Source organism: Nematolebias whitei, chromosome 11, assembly GCF_014905685.2.
Source record: "Nematolebias whitei isolate Nwh7 chromosome 11, NemWhi1, whole genome shotgun sequence".
Classification (NCBI taxonomy): Eukaryota; Metazoa; Chordata; class Actinopteri; order Cyprinodontiformes; family Rivulidae; genus Nematolebias; species Nematolebias whitei.
In genome coordinates, this window is record NC_056508.1 from 17,495,988 (window position 1) to 17,515,949 (window position 19,962).

General features: G+C 40.8%; 1 protein-coding gene across 1 annotated transcript in view; it reads left to right on the forward strand.

Annotated features, from left to right (window-relative positions):
• LOC119417492 (membrane-associated guanylate kinase, WW and PDZ domain-containing protein 1) overlaps nt 1-19,962 on the forward strand; it is a 156,458-nt gene that overhangs the window by 129,872 nt on the left and 6,624 nt on the right. The window contains exons 13-18 of the mRNA XM_037684704.1: nt 1,841-1,875; nt 5,646-5,901; nt 11,882-11,973; nt 14,682-14,877; nt 15,016-15,318; nt 19,013-19,216. Of these exons, the coding sequence (XP_037540632.1) occupies nt 1,841-1,875; nt 5,646-5,901; nt 11,882-11,973; nt 14,682-14,877; nt 15,016-15,318; nt 19,013-19,216 (1,086 nt within the window). The remainder of the gene's footprint in view (nt 1-1,840; nt 1,876-5,645; nt 5,902-11,881; nt 11,974-14,681; nt 14,878-15,015; nt 15,319-19,012; nt 19,217-19,962) is intronic.

Here is a 19,962-nt window from a genome sequence, read left to right on the forward strand (position 1 = left end):
GTTTTTCACTTATCACAGGGCTTCAGGGTACGGATCCCCCGCGATAAACGAGGGACTTCTGTACATCAACATTGCAATGTTAAACTAAATTAAGTAGAATAAACAATTAAAGTGTGCACAAAGATGCATTCATACAGTTTACATGAAGTGTTCCAATTAAAACAAACATCAGAACTTGTTCCTCATCTTTATTTTTTATTAGCTTGCCTCAAGTTTTTCATCCACATGACTAATTTAATTAAATTTCCATATATTTACCAACAGTTATACTGACTGAGTTGCTAACTTGGTTATTTGTAGAGGTGAGTTTAAACGGGATGTTTTTAGTGACTTTATACACGACCCAGAGTGAACCATGAGAGTCACATAACCTGCTGCTGAATAATCTGAAGCATTTTTTTATTGACATCTAACCTTGTGATGTACGTCCCTTCTGTGTCATCCTCACCCACAAACACTTCTGCAATCAGGCAGACCTACAAAAAACAATAGAAACTTATTTCTGCTGCAAGTTGGGAGCAGAGATGTTCCATTTAGTTCATAATTGGAGAAACACAGAGAGAGAGAGCTTGAACGAGAGCTAGAAAATAGGGATGAATTATGAATTGTGTGGAGAGAGGGGCTTTGCAGCAACAGAGAGTTTTAACATTTAATGATTTTTTTGCCAGTGCAGCAGAAACGCCTAAGATGGATGTTTGCATGTTGCGTGTTAATGTCACTGGAAGATTCCATTTTAAATCCACTGCACACCCGTGTTATCAGGTGTTTTTTATTCTTTTTGGGGGTTGGGAAATGCACTTTATGACAACAAGGTTAGGGTATCAAAGTCCCGCAAACAATCTAAATGTGATGTGAAACTCGGTCACTGGGCTGTTTTTTGTATAAGAAACTGCTTGGTTTGCATGGCAACCCGGTCCCACCTGGCAACCCGGTCCTGCCTTGTGTCGTTCATGCGTTCATTTGTCTATTTCTGTCTCAGCATATTTGCTAACTGAAAAGAGTTTTCTTGAAAAACTGTGAAAACCAGTCAGTCTGGCTTAAAACGTAGCAGCTTTGAGGTAGAAAAACCAGCACATAGAAAGATGATTGTTACTTTCTTTTTTATTTATTATTTTTATCTGCGATTCTGCCCCTCTGGCATCTGGCTCAATGCATTAATATTTAATTAGCACAAATGACATTGATCTTCCTGGGTACTCCTTACAGTATGATGTGTAAGAGAGGCAGAGATGGATAAAGGCACAGCAAGGCATGGAGCACGGGAAGAGAGCTGGAGAGAGGGAAGTGGAGGGAAAAGGAGGAGGAGGGGGGCAGCGAGAGAGGATCAGCTTTTCAGTACAGGCTCTGAGCAGGAGTGGAGTTGAGAGAAGTGAAGCAGCTACCCAGAACATGTGCATGGCAGGGCTTTGATGTGATGCTCCATCTCTGTGGTGTAACAGCTCAGACCTCATGCTGGAGACAGGCACCAACCAGAAGGCTCTTTGGCTTCTACAGGAAACCTGTAGCTCGTCCCGGACGCTGCAGCATCACTCAGTCTGCCTAATGCAGACGGATCAGCAGCCCTTTTCTATCAGCACGGGTGAAAAGTGGAGCCAAGTAGACGACATAAAGGGGAGGGGATCTCAAGCAGCCTAGTGCCGTGTTGCTCAGAGAGAGAGAGAGAGACAACTAAAGAAGGGAAGGACGAGCGAGGAAGAGCAGGCCAGTTGCGCTCAGTTCTGCAGCAGAAACCACAGGTCCATCGGTCTGTCCTGAGGAGGTTTGGACCAGAGGGCACAGCAGGTGGAGGAGCACCGCAGGTCATTAATGCTCTCTCTGTCTTTCTGCCGATGTTTTGCAGGAGTGGTGCCAGCCAAGAGGAGCCCAAAGCTGGTGGTGAGTAGATACCGTGTCTTCAACTCTCTTGTTTGTGTGCATATCATGCCTGCTCCTTATTCAAACAAGTGCTATTTTAAGAACAAAAGGCACCGACGTGTGATGTGCAACTCTTGCTGTTCGTGCAGCTGAAGCTTCAGAAAGCTTCCTCTTTTTTCCAGCTTCTTCATATCTATCCTCCTGGCACTCCGGCTACATCCCTTTTTCCCTTTCTTTGTATTTTTGTTTTGGGTTGTCACTTTCTTGTTGGCTTTCTTTCTCTCTGCATCCCTCTGCTCCTGCCATGCTGCCAGCCTGTGACTGACTGAGCGTAGCCTGGGCAGAGTGGTGTAACTGTGACCAGCTGTTGGGGAGGACAGACCTCCACAGATGAGAGGAGACAGGAGAAAGGAGCATCAGGACAAGGAATCCAGGGAAAACAGGAGACAGAGGATGAGGAAAGAAAACAATAGTGAATTATTAGAATCACTCACAGAGACAGAGAGAGGAAGGCAACGGTGCCAGAGTGAGCTGGACTGGATGTTTATCCGTGTTTTAAGAGGAAACAGCTTTTTTACAGTTAATCTCCGATTAAATATATGAATCGACTCATGCTCAAAAGAGATTCATTCAACCTTTATTTATACAGGTTAATCCCAGTGAGCCTCGGGGACTCATTTACAGAGATGCTGCTTTCAACTAAAGACATTGTTTTGTTTTTTTGTAAAACTTCCTCATCAAGGTTGATTGCTGCTGAAATAATTTTTAAAAATATATTTTTTAACTCATTTTGACTCATTTAAAGCAGCATCACAGAAGCTAAAATCAGTAATACAATTTCTAAAAACAAATATTAGCTAAACCGTAGTTGAAAGCTAAAATTTCCAATCTAAAACTAGTAACTAAAAGTATCAAAATGCTAACTAAATGCTCATAGTAAAGCTAAACAGCAATTAAGAGCTAAAAGTGCCAAAACATTAGCTTAATCTCTAAACACAGCAGAACTGTAGCTAAAAGAAAAGAGCACAATAGTAATTAAATGCTAAAAGTAGCAAAACAGTAGCTAAACTTGAAACATAAAAGAATGATAGCTAAAAGTAGCAAAATGCTGACTAAATGCCAAAAGTAGCTAAACAGTAGCTAAAAACTGAAAGTGGCAAAACACTAGCTAGACTTAAAACATAAAAGAATTATAGCCAAAAGTATCAAAATGCTAACTAAATGCTAAAAGTAGCAAAACAGTAGCTAAAAATTAAAAGTGGCAAAACACTAGCTAAATTTTAAACACAAAAGAATGATATCTAAATGTAGCAAAATGCTAACTAAAATGCTAAAAGTAGCTAAACGGTAGCTAAAAACTGAAAGTGGCAAAACACTAGCTAAACTTAAAACATAAAAGAATGATAGATAAAAGTAGCAAAATGCTAACTAAAGGCTAAAAGTAGCAAAACAGTAGCTAAAAATTAAAAGTGGCAAAACACTAGCTAAATTTTAAACGTAAAAGAATGATAGCTAAAAGTTGTATAATGGTAACTAAATGCTAAAAGTAGAAAGAAAAATTGTTAAAAGCTTAAAGAAGTAAATGGTAGTAGGTCTATGTAGCAAAGCAGTAGCTAAGCCAAACAAGAGACAAGTAGCTAAAATCTAAAAGTACCAAATTGATAGATTTGATCTAAAATAGCAAAACACAATGAAAAAAAGCAGAGTTCAAAGAGACAGTGTTTGGGAGTAATTGAAGATATTTTAGCGTATTTCCCTGTGGAATTTTGTTTTAAATAAAGTTACACATTTTGAATAATGTCCTTTTAATGGAGTTGCTTCTTATCCAGGGTTACCTTGCCTCTTGGACAATAACAGCTGGAGACCAGCTCCCCGGCGATGGAAGAGTTTCGAAATTATAATAGTTACAAAATGCAAGTCATGTCAAAAAAATAATTAAAATTGCACAAAGTATGAAGAAGTATTTTGATTGGGATCCAACAGGAATGAGGTGGTACCTCTGCAGGTCACGTGGTGCGGCTGTAGATTCACCTTGGAGTAGCCCAAGTGCTCGACTGTCGCTCTAGATTAGTGCTCGTCGGAGGAGACTTCTCCCTCCTGCATGCTGTCGGTGAAATGTCACTCTGCAGCCAAAAACAACCAGTTTGCCTTCAGTTCAGGCTCTACATAGATGCTCTCTGTAAACTCTCGTATGCAGGATGAGACTCTCTGTCCCACCTCGTTAGGCAACTCCCCGGTGATCAAACGAGAAGACAATTTTGCGTGGCTGTTGTCCTCATTAAGAAGCGTCGCTGGAGTCGTCTCATACTCTGTGATGAGTGAGACACTGGAAAACAGAGCCATGACTTCTCTGCCATTTATTGCGCTGGTTTATTATTTTGATTAGATAAAAAAATGATTCTCTTGTCAGCCTGGCCCTTTTTCACTGTCACTAATCACATTTTCTGAGTGGGGCTCATTTTTTATATGCTTGGAAAGTGGGTTTTTTTTGTATTATTATTGCAAGTCTAGAAATATTGACATGGTAATATGTAATATATGGAGTTGCAGAATTAGAATACAAAGAGTATAAAAGGGAAATAATTGCAGCCATGTGCAGCAAGGTGCTCTGTATTTTGTTTTGGCATTTAGGTCTTGTCCTGCGTTAAAACTTTGGAAAGGGTTTCAGCGCCATGTTCCTTGAAACAAAGTTAGACTGTGAGGATTGAATGTTCCATAAAACTGGTGACACGTGCACAGTCTTCATCGCAGTCTGCTGGTGTTTGGATTCTTTCAACCAGTTTAGTTTAACCTGAAATACTGTGAAGCTGTCAGTCCAGACTATTCACCATTCATTCCTTTTTGTTTTTACATGCAGGGAATTAGAGATGTGATATTCAGCAAATACAGTATTTTCCAGAGTATAAGTCACATCAGTCGCATCAGTCAAAAAAAAACATCATGAAGAGGAAAAACATATATAAATTGCTTCGGCATATAAGTCACATTTATTATGCGTCACCGCTGACCCGTTGCGTTTATTTAATGGTCAAAACAGCTTCTTTTCACCTGGATGGAGCGGCGTGGCGCCATCCATCCATCAAGGCCGGAGCTGCTAGCTGTCCAGCGTTCCTCCACCTGCACCAGCCCAATGAAGCAAGCGCCCACAGGAGGACTCGCTGTTGCAGTTCTTCGAAATTTAACGAGATTAACACTTAAAAACAATTATTTGTTTGCTCGACATTATAGCAAAGGTGTGTCTCAGTTTAACATTTTCTTAATAAATGCACTTTAATGGGTCAAAGCAGCTTTATTTCGCCTGGGCGGCGCGCGCCATCCATCCATCCATCCATCGCAGCTGGAGCCACAAGCTCTCCAGCGTTCCTCCACCTGCACCAGCTGAGTGAAGCGAGCGTGCATGGGAGGACTCGCTGTTGCATTTCTTCGAAATTTAAAGCAAAAAAGTCAAAACTTATGAATATGGAGGAAACAAAACGTATATAAGTTGCTTCGGCATATAAGTGGCAGGACTGACAAATCTATGAAAAAAACTGTGACTTATACGCCGGAAAATACGGTAAATGGAGGCAATGGATTTATTAAAAGTTGTGTTTCTTTATTAAAAATTCACTAAAATCTTAAAACTATCTCAGTCTTGCTGCCATGGAAACCACGTCATTTCTCCTGCCTTGAATGTTTTATCTTATTCCTCCTTCTTTTCATCTTTTCTCTGCTGTTGCTTCCCTGACTTTTAGTTTTACCTTTGCGTTTATATCCACACACTCACGTGCGCGTCTGTTGTGTCCACCCAGCACCAGTTGGAGAGGAAAGACAGTCAGAACAGCTCCCAGCACAGTGTGTGCAGCCATCGCAGCACCCACACCGACTCTCCCAGCCACCCACCCTCTAACATGCCCAGTGAGGCGGTGGTCCCCACTTCTGCTGCCCCCACTCAGCCTCTGCCAGTGTTGCCCCCCCAGGACCCCACAGATGGCACTCTCACCCTCCAGAAGAAGCCAGACCCCTTTAAGATCTGGGCACAGTCCAGGAGTATGTATGAAAGTCGACGTGAGTAGATTTTTATTATTTTATTGTTTTTTTCTCCTATTTTGCAGAATCCAAACAGCATAAGAGGATGTTCTTTCTAAAAAAAGAAAGAGAGAGAGAGAGAGCGAATAATATCTTTTTGTGCATTTGCCTCACATTTTTTTAACATCACAACGAATTCTGATTGAAAAGGTCCCTGCAGAAGGAAGTGTCCTTGAGTAGATGTGATGCGACTACATTCACCGTCCTCTCAAGAATTTCAGGGCTCAAACATTAATATGCGCACGTGATTTTTCACATTTTTCTGTGTGTGGGGTGGGGGGGAATAAAGCACGTGTTTAGAAGACTTATGTGTGTAAATGGGAGGTGTTAAATTTACTCAGCAGATATTAGAGAAGTCCACCGATGCGTCAGATTGTAGGCAGCTACCCCCTAAGATCTTTTTCAGTCTTGGTTTGTTGTTGCATTTTTCATGGGAAAATTCTTTACATGTTTGTGTTGAGAAAGAGAGAGTCCCCAGAAATAGCCTGTTCACTCTCCTGATATGACTGAACTAAATCATTTAAACCTTCTGTGATGTGTCGGAGGAGAATGGAGCACAATAAACTACAGCTCTGTGGTGCAAAAGATTACATTTAGTAAAGACAGAGAGATGGCATTGATGGCAGTTTTGTATTCTTGTTAGTGTTCACTGTGGAAAGGTGAAAGGTGTGCGATATAGTTTTTGCCTGTGTGTGTGCATTTGTACACGTCTGTTCGCAAATTGACTCAAAGCAATAGATACATTTTAATGAAAATTGCTGAATGTAATAATTGACTGGACTTCTACACCTGATTAAAGTTTGGAGCTTGAACTTGGATCAGGATTGTTGCTATAACTAACTGGCCTTCAAAAACAGGTAGATGTGAACACATTCTCAATTCAGTTTATTTCTATAGCACCAAGTCACAACAGAAGTCGTGTCAGGACACTGAACAGAAACGTTCATATATAAAATAATAATTTAACATTATTTATCTGAGGAGCAGACTGCTTTGAGTTTAACTCATCGCAGACTCTCATCTTGAACAAGTATGAAGGAGACAGTGGAAAGAAAAAACTCCCTCATGAGGAAGAAACCTTTAGCAGAACCAGGCTCAGGACAAGGGACCATCTGCTTTGACCGACTGGGCTTGGTAGGAACAGATACGCAATGGCAGGTCAAGAATCATGTTAAGAATGAAATAGTATCAAATGAAAACTATTCAATTTTAACAATTCATTTAAGGAAATGAGGTCAATTTGTCCTCTAGTAGTCTAATTCTATAGCAGCATAACAAGCCACCCCTAGCTATAGGATTTATCAAAAAAGAAAGTCTTAAAACTGGACAATGTGTCAGCCTCATGGGCATAAACTGGAAGTCGGTTCCACAAGAGAGGAGCCTGATAACTGAAAGATCTTCCTCCCATTCTGCTTTTGGAAACTCTAGGAACCATGAGTAAACCTGCAGTCTGAGAGCAAAGTGCTCTGTGAGGAAAATATGGAACAATAAGAGCTGTAATATAAGATGGAGCTAGGTTGTTGAGAGCTTTGTAGGTTAGAAGTAAGATTTTGAATTATATTCTGGATTTGACAGGGAGCCAATGGAGAGCAACTAAAACTGGAGAGATATGATCTCTCCCACTAACTCCAGTTAAGACTCTGGCAGCAGCATTTTGGATTACAGAACTGTGCAAAAAGTCATTCACAAGGTTTAACCAAAACAGCTGTAACTCCATCTTTTCTCTACATAAGATGATCTTAGTTAAACCTCTGGCATGAACGGTGATGTGCATTCCTTCAAAGAATGCAAGCTTTTAACTGACTACCTGTTCTAGGCCAGATAAGGCGATTGTTCGCACGCCGCATGTTGCAGTGTTGGTTAACGATAATGTCAGCAAGCAGAAAGTAGGACTGGTGCTAATTAAATATTAACTGGGTCTTGAGAGGGTTGTGTTAAGCTGTAGATGATTGCTAGATCGGTTTGATAACCTCTGAAGGATCTGCAGCCCCTCTCTGGATTTATCAAGGAAAAAAGGAAAGGAGAGGAGGTAAACAGAATGACAAGGAGGCCCAGATTCTGTCTGTGTATGTTCATGTTGTTCACATCCCAACACTCGGTGAGTGTCTAAAGAGGAGGGCCTGTATTTGCTGTGCACACTTGCAAAGCACTATTTCAGTAGCAGGATGGTGTGACTGAATGGTCGTCTTGAGTGCTTAAAGATGGTTTTTACTTCCTCTAAATGTTTTTTAATCTTTCCATAGAGGAGGCTTTTTCAATAAGTTTTGACTGACAGGTAAGAGGGGTGTTGGTGTTTTTGCTGGCTGCCAAAGAGCTTCCAGATGTGACTGCTGCAGCCATTTGCATTCTGACATGCAACCTTTTTGAAACGTTTCTAGAAAGATTTCATGTTCGTGTGGCAAAAAGCCCCTTTACTCAAACTCTCCAGCTGAATAAGGATTAACATTTAAAAGCTGTGTTATTTTTGTTATTATTTTAGCTGACTTGACAAAAGCTTGATTTTGGTATTCACACGTTTTCTTGAAATAGCCAGTCTCCCACGTGCGTTACAGCCGTGAAAACAGTCTTACAGAGAGGCAGCGAGTGAGGATGCAGATGCCTGCAACATTTCCAGCTAGGTCCTTGGTTAAACCAAATCTCTAGGTTATTAGCAAGTTAAACACTGTTTGAGATTTATTCTGCTGGTGTGTGCCCGCCTGAAAGAATGGCTGTTTTAAACTCCTCCACAAACCTGCATCAGGCTTTCCATGGGCTCAATGATGCTGCTGATATACACAAATGAGGAATTTTTATCTACACAAAAATGGCTATCCAGACGTTTTATCTGCTATTCTTTAGATGCTGTTTACAAAATTAAGCAATTTCTCCCCCATGCTTTTGAGTCTGAAATAGGCCTGTCACCATAAACAATAAATCAATTAATCGCATGATAAATGAAAATTATCGACCTCATTTTCTTTTATCGGCTTTATCGTTTCTTCGTCTCTGTCTTTCTACTGAAGACAATGGATGACAAAAGGTTCCACTCTGGTGCTCTTCACTGACTCCTCCCTTTCTCTTTTCTCTTTAAAATAAAATTTAACCATCCAAAATTGCATTTTTGGATGGTTTGGATGTTTTTTTTTGTTTGTTTGTTTTTTCTTTCTCTCTGTCCTCCGGTGGAACCAGATGTGTCTCCCTGTCTCCCCCCCACCACCACCACCACCCGCTTCCGCTGCACTCTTTTGACCTTTGAACCCTTAAAAAGCCTCTTTTTTTTCTGCATACCTCTTAATTCGAAGATTCAGCTGGTCTCTCAACAAAATTGATCAACTTCTCCTGACAGGAGTAAGGGCATAAGGAGGACCCTCTTACCTTGACGGAAACAAATTGGATTCATGATGACAACTGTTTTTTTTTGTCGTTTGGCTGGTGAATTCTGGATTGTCTATAAATTTGTGTGGATGTGTCGAAGCTCGACAGGACTCTGACTGAATTTGTGGAGCTGCAGCAGGGAGCTGGAGCAGCTGTTATCAGGACTGTGGACTCTATAGCAGCACACATGAAGGGGAAATAATCTTGGAGAAGCTGTGAGCTTGACTTTTGGCATAAAGGATCAATTCGGCTGTTTTAGAGTTTCCATCAGAGGAATATATACCAGCAAGACTTTAAAAAGGCAGAAACAACAATTCACGAGTTCTGCCTGACCCAAACTGTGGCCTTGATGCCGGACTTATCTCAACTCCTTCTGGAATGTTTGGAAAACAACAAAGATGCTTTGACTGTTTCCTCACCCCTCCCTTCCCCAAGGCCGTGGACATGTAACAGAACCTCAACTGAGGTGAAGATGAACGTCACCTCTTATCTCTACAATGGCTGAGAGAGGGGGCTCTGGACTATGCTACGACTTTCCCTTAAAAATTCAATGTTTTCACCGGCCTATATATACATGTATAATGTCTATTTATGTTGCTTTGCTGTGGTAGGTTTTTTTGATGCCTCAAATTGTGCCCCGTCTAGGACACGTAGTGAGAGAGATTTTTTTATACCGTCTCTCCTCATGTTTTCTTTCATTTTCTTATCTAAGCAAAATATTATTCTGAATAAGGATAAGAAGGCCACGCTGATTATTTTAGCCGCAGCTTCGTGCACTCCGCCCATTTTCAGACGACTGTACGTACATGTTCTCGTTGTATCTCGGTGCAATGCCAATAAAGTTTGTTCTGATTCTGATTAAAAGCAGCTAAGCTAACAGGCCAACCTCAGGAAAAAAACTCTGTCTTGTCGAAGCTCTAACATTCACGGTTGAAACCCGTGCCTTTGTCTAAAACATAGTTTTTCTCTGCAAAAAAAAGCGGAGAACTTGTTTACTGATTTTTTTTTATTAAAAGCTTTGTGTGAAAAATGCTATGCTAAAGAGCTCATACCTCACCTAGTGTCCACCATTTTGAGAACCAAAGAAAGGGAGGAGAGACAGCCCATGTCACGTCAAGGGGCCTCCCTCCCATTTTTCTTAAAGGGAAGTGCTGCTTGCTCCCTCACTATCCATCCTTGGTTCAAATGGTTTTCTACTACCATCCATTGGTCAAAAAAGGTACTACACAAAAATTAACCAACATTTCTTCTTAAATTTGACAATAATTACAAGTTATTGTCAAATTTTAAACAATATTATTGTTTATCACAATAATTTCTGAGACAATTAAGCGCCCAGCAAAATTTGTTATTGTGACAGGCCTAGTCTGAGATGAATTGTCAGCAAATTCTCCCAAAAGTCTCTGATGTTCATGTGTGAGAACAACTTTTTTTTTTGTACTTCCTTCCTCTTCCTTTATTCTGAACCTACTCATGCATGCATTTCTGGTCAGTAGTGCATCTTGGGAGCAGGCATCGCTCAGTGGATCGATGTTTAGACCTCTTAAAAAGCAATTGGTTTTCTTCTACCAATGTAGATGCCGCTTGTACACATACTGTGATGGATTCTGTCTCTTGGCTCTTGATTTTGACCCTAATGTCATCCATAACCGGTACCTGAACTTCTGACTGAGTGGTTGTTAATGGGATAGAAGGTAGAAACTATTTTTTCTGACTTTCTTGTAACTTTTGGCTCTTGAAGGCAATTTATTTCTTATTCAAGAAGCATGTTTAGCTCTAACGGGCTGTACACAGTTGATCCAAGCTGAAGAAGCCTTCCGTTTGAAAGCTGGCATGTTGTTCTGTTCAGTTGCTGTTGTTTGTTATTTACAATGAGCTTTGATCACCAGGTCATCACAGGTCAATGAAGCGTAATTACAAGTCTAGCAACAGCATTGTTGTCCCACTGAGCACATTATAGTTGGAAGTGTTGTGCTCAAGCTAACGGGTTAACTCCTGGTCTAACGTGGCAGCCGTGTCGACAGAAGGCGATGCGGTAAAAACTGCCCCATTCCTCCTGTGCGTACTGGCCCTGTGGGTTGAACAGGCTGACACCAAACTGCCTGTGTCCTCCTCCACTGCCTGCTTGCTCTGTGCAATATGCAAAGAAGTGTGGATGTGTGCATGTAAAGCAAAGAAGATGCAACACGCAGGAAAGAGAGAAATTAAATGTGTGACAGACTCACAGTGTTACTGCCAGCTAATATTATAAACCTGTAAATAATGCTTTAAGACTTCTTGTTTTAGAGTACAGCAAAGCTGAACTAGGAGACATCAGCAACCAGTTTTTTGGACTGGATTTGAGAACAAGGACCCAACTATTAAGAGTATCATTGTATTGTGAAAGGAGCAGGTGTTGTTTGGGCCTACTTTTATTCTGTCACTAACATTAAACACATATTTACAATTAATAGTTTCCCTTTTTTATTTGAATTTATAAGAATTCAACAAAACCAAGTGGCAGAACTTGTTGATCTAAAAGACAAAGCATTCGGTGATTTAGGAGCTTGCACATCCATCACTGATATCTATGGAGACCGCTCACTGATTCTCTTGTGCATTTCAGTGCCAGATTGCCAGGAGCAAGACATTTTCCTTTGGCGGAAGGATACAGGTTTTGGGTTTCGCATCTTGGGAGGAAATGAGCCTGGGGAGCCTGTAAGTATCTCTTTAAATCTCATTATGAGTTCACTGCTATGCATAGGTTATTATAAGATATACTGACATGAACATATATACTGTACATAATACACTGGATGTTCTTCAGTATCTTTGCCTCATTATTGCCTTACACTGAAGGTGTTTGTTTTTGTCGTGTTAGCAAATATCTCATAAAGCAGATGACGAGTTTTAATGACATTCCCAGACAATAATTACTGATAATTAATTATCAGTAATTATTGTCTATCAATATCAGTATCAGGGGGCGGCTGTGGCTGAGTGGTTAGCGCAGTCGTTTGCCAATGCAGGAGTTGGAGGTTCGAATCCACCAGCAGTCACATGGCGAAGTGTCTCTGGACAAAACACTGGACCCCTCGATGCCTCTGATGTGTGTCCCATCGGTGTTTGAATGTGATAAAGCTCTGATTAGTCTCTTTAGAATGATTTGTTCAATTAATCTTTGTAGAGATGTAGTAGAGTGTATGAATGAATGGGTAAATGAGGACACAGATTGTGGTGTAAAGCACTTTGAGTATCTTCATAAGATAGAAAGGTGCTATACAAGTACAGTCCATTTACCATACATTTTTGATAATAACTGATTATCTGTTTGAGTCAGCCACATTTAATATGGCTTCCCGGCTAAGCCACCTTAGCAAAACATAAAATACTACAACTGAGTCAGTTTTACAGTTATTGAGCTAAAATTTGGAGTGTTAGCAGCTGAGCGTCATTCAGTACTTATATTTTGAGATCCAACTAATCGCACAAAGTATATTATAAAACGTTGCCATTATTTATTGAAATCAATTCTAGCTGTCTGTTAGCAAACTTTCTGTCTGCAGTCTCATAGAACATTGGATAGGTTTTAATGAAACGTTCAGAAATTAATCGTTAGGTGTACATCTACAACTGATTAACATTTGGAGTGATCCCTGTTCAAAATGGCTGCCACAGCTAAACAACTTTATCAAGCTCAAAAATGTCCACAACCAAGTCATTTTTACTGATAGATTATCTAAAAATGATTGTGCTGGCAGCTGAGAGACTTCACAAATACAGCAGTCCCTTGTTTATTGTGAGCAATCTGTTCCCTGAAGCCCCGCTGTAACTGAAAAACTGTGAAGTAGTAATAGTAGTACAAGTAGTAAGCAGTAGTTTATTTTAGTATTTATTTTTTAAGGCATTTTAAACCCTTCCCACACTCTTGCAATATTCTAAACAATGTTTCTAAACTCTAAACGCTCTAAAGGAGCACAAAATGTTATGATTTCAGCTCCCTGCCTCTGCTGCTCTTTGCTACCTGCAAGCGTTCTTGGCCACGCCCACTTCTCAGCTCCGCATGGAGAGTAGCTGATCAGCTGCAGCAGGAAGTTTATCCTGCAGTATGAGCTGCACATGCGTGCAGGAGGAAGCTTTTTCTGCAGATCTGGTCTGCACAAATGTGCAGCAGGTACTAAATAAAACAATTTATTTTCAATAAAAAGTCCATGCCGATTGTGCGGCTCATCCGTCAATCAGCCAATTGTGTGTCATGTCTAATCTTATTTTGAAAAACCGTGATAGAGCGAGTTCACGATAAACAAACTGCAAAATAGCAAGGGACGCAAGCGTTGTGTTATGTCTTTGCTTAAACTTTGTCATTACCTGTCAGAGACAACACTGTTTGTCTGTTAGCAAAATATACCATGCACCACCAGTCAAATTTGAATGTAACTCTTAGAAAGTTTCATCTAAGATTCATCTAAAACTCATTTACTTTTGGAGTCAACCTAAATTTGGTATGCCATCCCACTAATAGACCTAGGCCAACATATAAATAACCCTAACTCACTCAGATTTATAAATACTATGGTAAAGTTTAATGTGATAGTAGCTGAACGTCATCTTTAACACATGCGCAGTGCACTAAGATTTCTCACAATATTACATAAGATTGTATGATGTTAATACAAGGTTTGACTGAGATTTCTCTTAGACTGCTTCATCTTATCACAAGCGGATCTTGCTTTAAAACTTGGTGGGTGATGAGCATTCCTTCATGAAAGCTAGACCTTTCGTAATTGTTCTCTTTTTCCCCTCATTTTTGTGCTGTGTTTGCCTTTAGACCAGAATAGTACAGCGCTCTAACACTGACTCCCTCCTCTCTAACTAGAGCTGCGGCTCTCTGGAGGATCATATAGACAGCTTGTTAAGAGAAGCAAAAGCTTTAGTTGCTAAATCCTTGCTATTGTGCATCATATGTTTCTCTTAAAAGTGGTAGCCAGGAGGAGATTGATTGGCAGCAATTGGGTAAAAGGGTGAACTGAAACGGCAGCAGGCTTTAGGTCTGCCTCGCGGGAGCTGGACTTGTTAAATGTGCCAAAAGTGATGTGCAAACAGCAAATCTGTGGGGTGGTGCTTCTTGAGGCTGAGCAGACTGAGCTAAGAGAGAAGTGGTTGTCCTCAAACCGGATGGTTACTCTTCAATACAAAAGTTTTCTTTGTAACTCTAAAGTCCTTTCTTGTCCTTCTTTTTTTTTTTAGATTTCTTTCACAAACACTTCAAAGAAAGGCAGCAGAATCTGCTCATTTACTCAAAACTGCTCTTATTTTTATTGTGATTTTTTAAAAACTGCATAATAAAAAAATAGCTTTCTGTCATGAATGAGTTGTTGCACAAAACTCACTCAGCAGACAAGAGGTCATATTCTCTGTTTTTCCAGATATACATAGGGCACATAGTGAAGTATGGGGCTGCGGATGAAGATGGCCGCCTGCGGTCGGGTGACGAGCTCATCTGTGTGGACGGCACAGCTGTAGTGGGCAAATCTCACCAGCTGGTGGTGCAGCTGATGCAGCAGGCTGCCAAGCAGGGCCACGTAAACCTCACCGTCAGGCGCAAGACCCCTGGATACGGAGGTGATAGGAGTTTTCCATAAAACATGTATATTTGTGTTTGAGCGTTTGTCGGTCGTTATTATGCAAACAAAACATCCACAGCTGTTCATTTTGTTCATTTATCTAGCCAGTGTGAACTTATCCTCTTTGACCCACCAGGTTCAAAAGGAGATGGCGACGTTCCCCCATCCCCGGCCTCCTCCCATCACAGCAGCACCCAGGCACCCAGTCTGACAGAGGGAAAGCGGACCCCTCAGGGGAGCCAGAACTCGCTCAACACCGTCAGCTCTGGCAGTGGATCCACCAGCGGTATAGGCAGCGGTGGTGGAGGAGGCAGCGGGAGTGCGGTGGTGCCTGCCTCTCTGCAGCCTTACGATGTGGAGATCCAGCGAGGAGAGAACGAGGGATTCGGGTTCGTCATAGTGTCGTCCGTTTCAAGGCCAGATGCCGGCACTACTTTCGGTGAGTGTGGTAGACTCAGCTGTGGTTTCAGAGCACCAATAGATCAAACGTTTAAACAAACAAAATATTTTAATAAGGTCATTTTGGATTTCATGGTAGCATCACATTAAATAAAGGGAGGAGAGGTGCGACCAATATCTGCAAAAGTGGTATGAATGAGAAACAGATGGAGGAGCATTTTACTACAAATTATGTCCATTAGCAACAGATCAGTAAAAAAAGAATATAAAAAGAGACTTTTAGAGAGTCTGAAGCTCTTAGAAATAAAGATTGGCAGAGGTTTGCCAGTTTGTCAAAAACTACGTCTAAAATTTGTGAAAAAAAATCAGAATAATGTTTATCAATGGAAAACTGGAAAAACTTTGAATATCCCAACATCTACAGTTTATAATATCTTCAAAATACTTTAAGAATATCAGAATCAGAATAAGCTTTATTATCATTGTACCAAAATACAGTGAGATTATGTTCGTACAGTCATCCAAAATATAGGCGAAGTGCACGTTGCTGGTGCTCCATGAGAACGCGGCCCCTTGTCCTTTTTTAGAAAACTTTTTAGATAGAAAAGGGGGAAAATCCATGAGGATAGGATAGTGGTATTACAAAAAAAATACATCCTCACATCTTGTCCTATTAGCACATGGTTTAAGACATCAAAAAAGTCTAACAGCAAGCACATTTATAAATGCATTACATATGTATTTGACATCACGACGGTGAGATTTGTCCATGAAGCACTTCTTGATGGTCCATAGTCCTGATAAGATGTTGGTGTTAGCCAGTACTGCTCGGATTAGCCTTCACAGAAGTTCTTGGGCGGGGGTGGGGGGATTCAATAGACTTTGCTTTATCTTAGTTTACACATATCCCAGGATAAATTTGATGAGTCGGCCTGCTTCAAGGCCAAATGGAGGAGTCAGATTCAGATAAGCCACAATTGTTGATTTTTTTTCAGGCAGACTGTTTTTTTCTTGTCAGCCTTGTGTGCTGGTAGTTCTGATCTAAAATGGCCAGATTCCACTGGTCCGTGCTTATGAGCCTCCTCCAAGTTCATCTCCAACATGCTGGCGAGTCCCAGATACTGCAGGTGGCCTGCAATTCTCACAAATCACTTCCATATTACAGTTTAGCTCATAAATCAGCTGATTTTGAGTACTCAAAGCACAAACCAAACCTTCACACTAACTCAGCAGTTTTGCCATGGCTGAAACTGCTGCCGCCATTTTCCTTAATAGCCAATAACATAGGAATCCGCTGATGCCAAAAAAGCAGAAACCCTGCTGTCATGGTTCCAATAATATTCATATTTTCAGCATCCTCCTGAGACAATACGGAAAGGCACATCAGTTCTCAACTCCCCACAGATTCATGACGTATCTTGCTGCGTGTGTCTCATCTGGGCATGAGGGCTCTCCAGGACCCTGTTGCTTTGTTGAAAAGATTTTATCGATTGCGTTGAAAGTCTGCCATTGTGTTGAAAGTCTACCTGACCAGATCCATGACAGTAGTTTTAGTTTCGGAAGATGTGTAAAATAGGAGCTCTGATACACAGAAAGAGAGCAAAAAAATGCAGGAGAAGGACAGGAGCAGGAGGAGGAGGAAAAAGCATCCGCCTTGCACAAGAGCAAGTGAGGAAAAAATAGATATACATGTGTAAATCTCTGTTTGCAAAAGGATAAAGTATTAGATGGCCATGGGCCCTCGCCTTCAATCCAGACCACTCTCCAGTTGAAAACCTGTGGTGCAACATGAAACACCAAATCCACCAAAGAAGACCCATGACTGTTGAACACCTAGCATCCTACTTTAGACATGAATGGAACACGTCCCTCTAAAAACTCCAGCAACTGGTCTCCTCAGTTCCCCTATCTGTTGTTAAAATAAGAGGAAGTGCTTCATAGTAGGAAACATGGTCCTGTTTCAACTTTTCTGAAATGTGTTGGCACAATTTCTAAGTACGAGCCCGCAATATATTTACTACGCTCCATTGTGAATGTAAATGAGTTTATCATATTTGCAAATCATTGCATTCAACATTAATTTACATTTACACAATTTCCAAACCCAATAAACCAGATTACAGCAGAATACCTAGGAAGAACGGGCAAGCTCCCCGCAGTAAACCACACTTCAGGCAACAAGGTACAGAAATAGTGAGAGCAGCAGAGTAATTAATCATTGATAGCATCTTAAGGCAGAGTTACCAGCATTTTCTGTTACTCCTTGGGTTTTCTTGCAGAGGTGTTGGACAGAAGTTTGCTCTCTGTCACAGACTGAGGTCACGCGCCTGTTCCTCTTTATCATGTGCTGAGCAGACTCCCTCAGGGTCAGGCTGTCTGCAGCTTTATCACCAACGCATCAGAGATTCACGCCTTATAGCGCCTCTCATCATTTCATTCAACTTGTAATCGAAGTCCACTCAGCACCACTCGTAGCTGTCTATGCCGGTTATGTATCAGAGCCAAACAGCAGAATTACATCACAGTTTTTCAGGAATTGAGGAAAAATTGCAGATGGCGCCCTTGAACAAATTTGGTACAAACCTCTGAAGTGATGAACACAAACGTCATACAAAGGAGCCTTAGCCTGTGTGATGATATAATGTGATGTGGCTCGGGTGAATTTTAAGGATATGAGATCCTCTAACCATGATATCTGCCCTAGGTTAATTTCATTGAGTTGATGGGACTCAGTTTAATAATTATTGTGTTTACAGTTGTACAGTGTTGTGCAATACATTGTACAGTTGCAGAGAACTGAGAATTATGAGCATTTTCTAGCTTCAAAGGCTTTTTAGCCACTTCTATGTGTTCACTCTTTGTTCTCATAGAAATATAAAATAAATGTTGCTTGCATTGCATGCACGGATTAGAGATCATGCAATAACTTTGTGTTCTCACTCTTTAAATTGATTCTTACCTTGCTGGACAAGCATGTTGAGCTGATTCAGCCTCCCATACATCAATGAAACAATCAGCTGTCCTTAAGTCCATCAAGGGCCGTCCTCCTCTCATGATCTTGGGTTGGTGTTGTGCTTAGCAGATTGGGTTTTAAATCCTTGTCACACTCTGTACGATTGCATAAGTCATTATTTAGATAAAGTGACAGCAGACAAGCACATTCTCATTGGAAACAGAAGATGGGGAACTGAAGGAAGGTGATGTAATTAAAATGGATGTTGAATGGAAGGGAGAGTTTGAGAAGGAGGAGAGCTCAAAGGAGTGCAATAGAAGAGAAAGGAGAAAAGAAGATATTAAATGTTTGCAGTGAGTTTCTGTTTTTTATCATTTTTTGATTGTTGCCCCAGGAAACCTCCAAGGCGTTCGAGTTCAAATTCCTGAACATTTTGTTGGTGCTTAAGAAATCACAGCTGAGTTACTTGAATACTGAACAAAAACAAAGTATTTATGAATATATCAATGTTTAAATGTACATTTGACATGTTTACACCTGTGTTTATACAAAAATCCTAATGCACATGTTTATTTGAGCAATGTGCTAACTTTGAACTTGTGCAAAAACTTATTGGGCGTTTATGAGTGAACTGGTGATTTGGATAAATGTCCTTTTTTCTTATTCCTGTTCTTTCCTTTCTCTCCCAATATTTGTTTCCTTCTTTTCCTCTTTCACAAAATACAAATAAAAAAAAACAAATCACTGCAACCATGAAAAAAATGCCATGCAAACGCAAAAGCTGGGAATACTTGTGTGGCAATGCCCCACAAAATAGGACGCATCATCGAGGGCAGCCCGGCAGACCGCTGCGGGAAGCTGAAGGTGGGGGACAGAATACTGGCTGTGAACGGCTGCTCCATCACCAACAAGTCTCACTCAGACATCGTCAACCTGATCAAGGAAGCCGGGAACACCGTCTCACTCAGGATCATCCCAGGTGATGGTAAGGCTCTTTGGCTTCCAGCCTGTTTCATAATGCACCATGGCGTGACTTATTCATGGCTGGAGTGGGATGGAAAGGACGCTGATGCTTTTCACGGGCAGGAGCACCACAGATCAGGGCGTGAACCCTTGTGCAAAAAGGAGACCGTTTGAGTCGAAGGGAAGAGAAGTTTATTCCAGAAGCTTCTGTTCCACACAGCTTCCCTCCTTCTATGCTTTTTGTTTGCCTTGACGAATGGGCTGTAATGGAGAAAGACAGACCTTGTTAGAGCCATAAATAAGAAATATTTTGATTATATATTTTGTGCAATGCCTTTTGTTTTTTAATTTTTGCCATTTTAGTAAGTAAGGTTAATATTAGTTCAGGTCAGCTTTATTGTGAAATTTAGTTTTATTTTGAAAAGGCTTACTTCCTGTTGAGTGTTATGTTAGAAAAATACATAGGGCAGAAGGATTGCATGAGCACGGAGCAATACAGTTTTTGACCATGTTTTCTCTTTTGGAAAGAAAGAAAGAAATTATAATTGATTTTGGATCGTCATTTTTTGTATTCGCATTTTTCCTAGATGAAGATTTTTTATTAAGTTCCCGGTTTTGCACACGTCCCTTACTTTTTCAAGAGCGCTTATAGAATGACAGACCTTCTTACGATTAATTGCTTCCTGTTGGTGTTAAGTGTGGTGGCTCTGAGGTTTAAACAAACATTTGAATAAACAAAATTATATTAAGCCAAACCGGAAGTGGTGA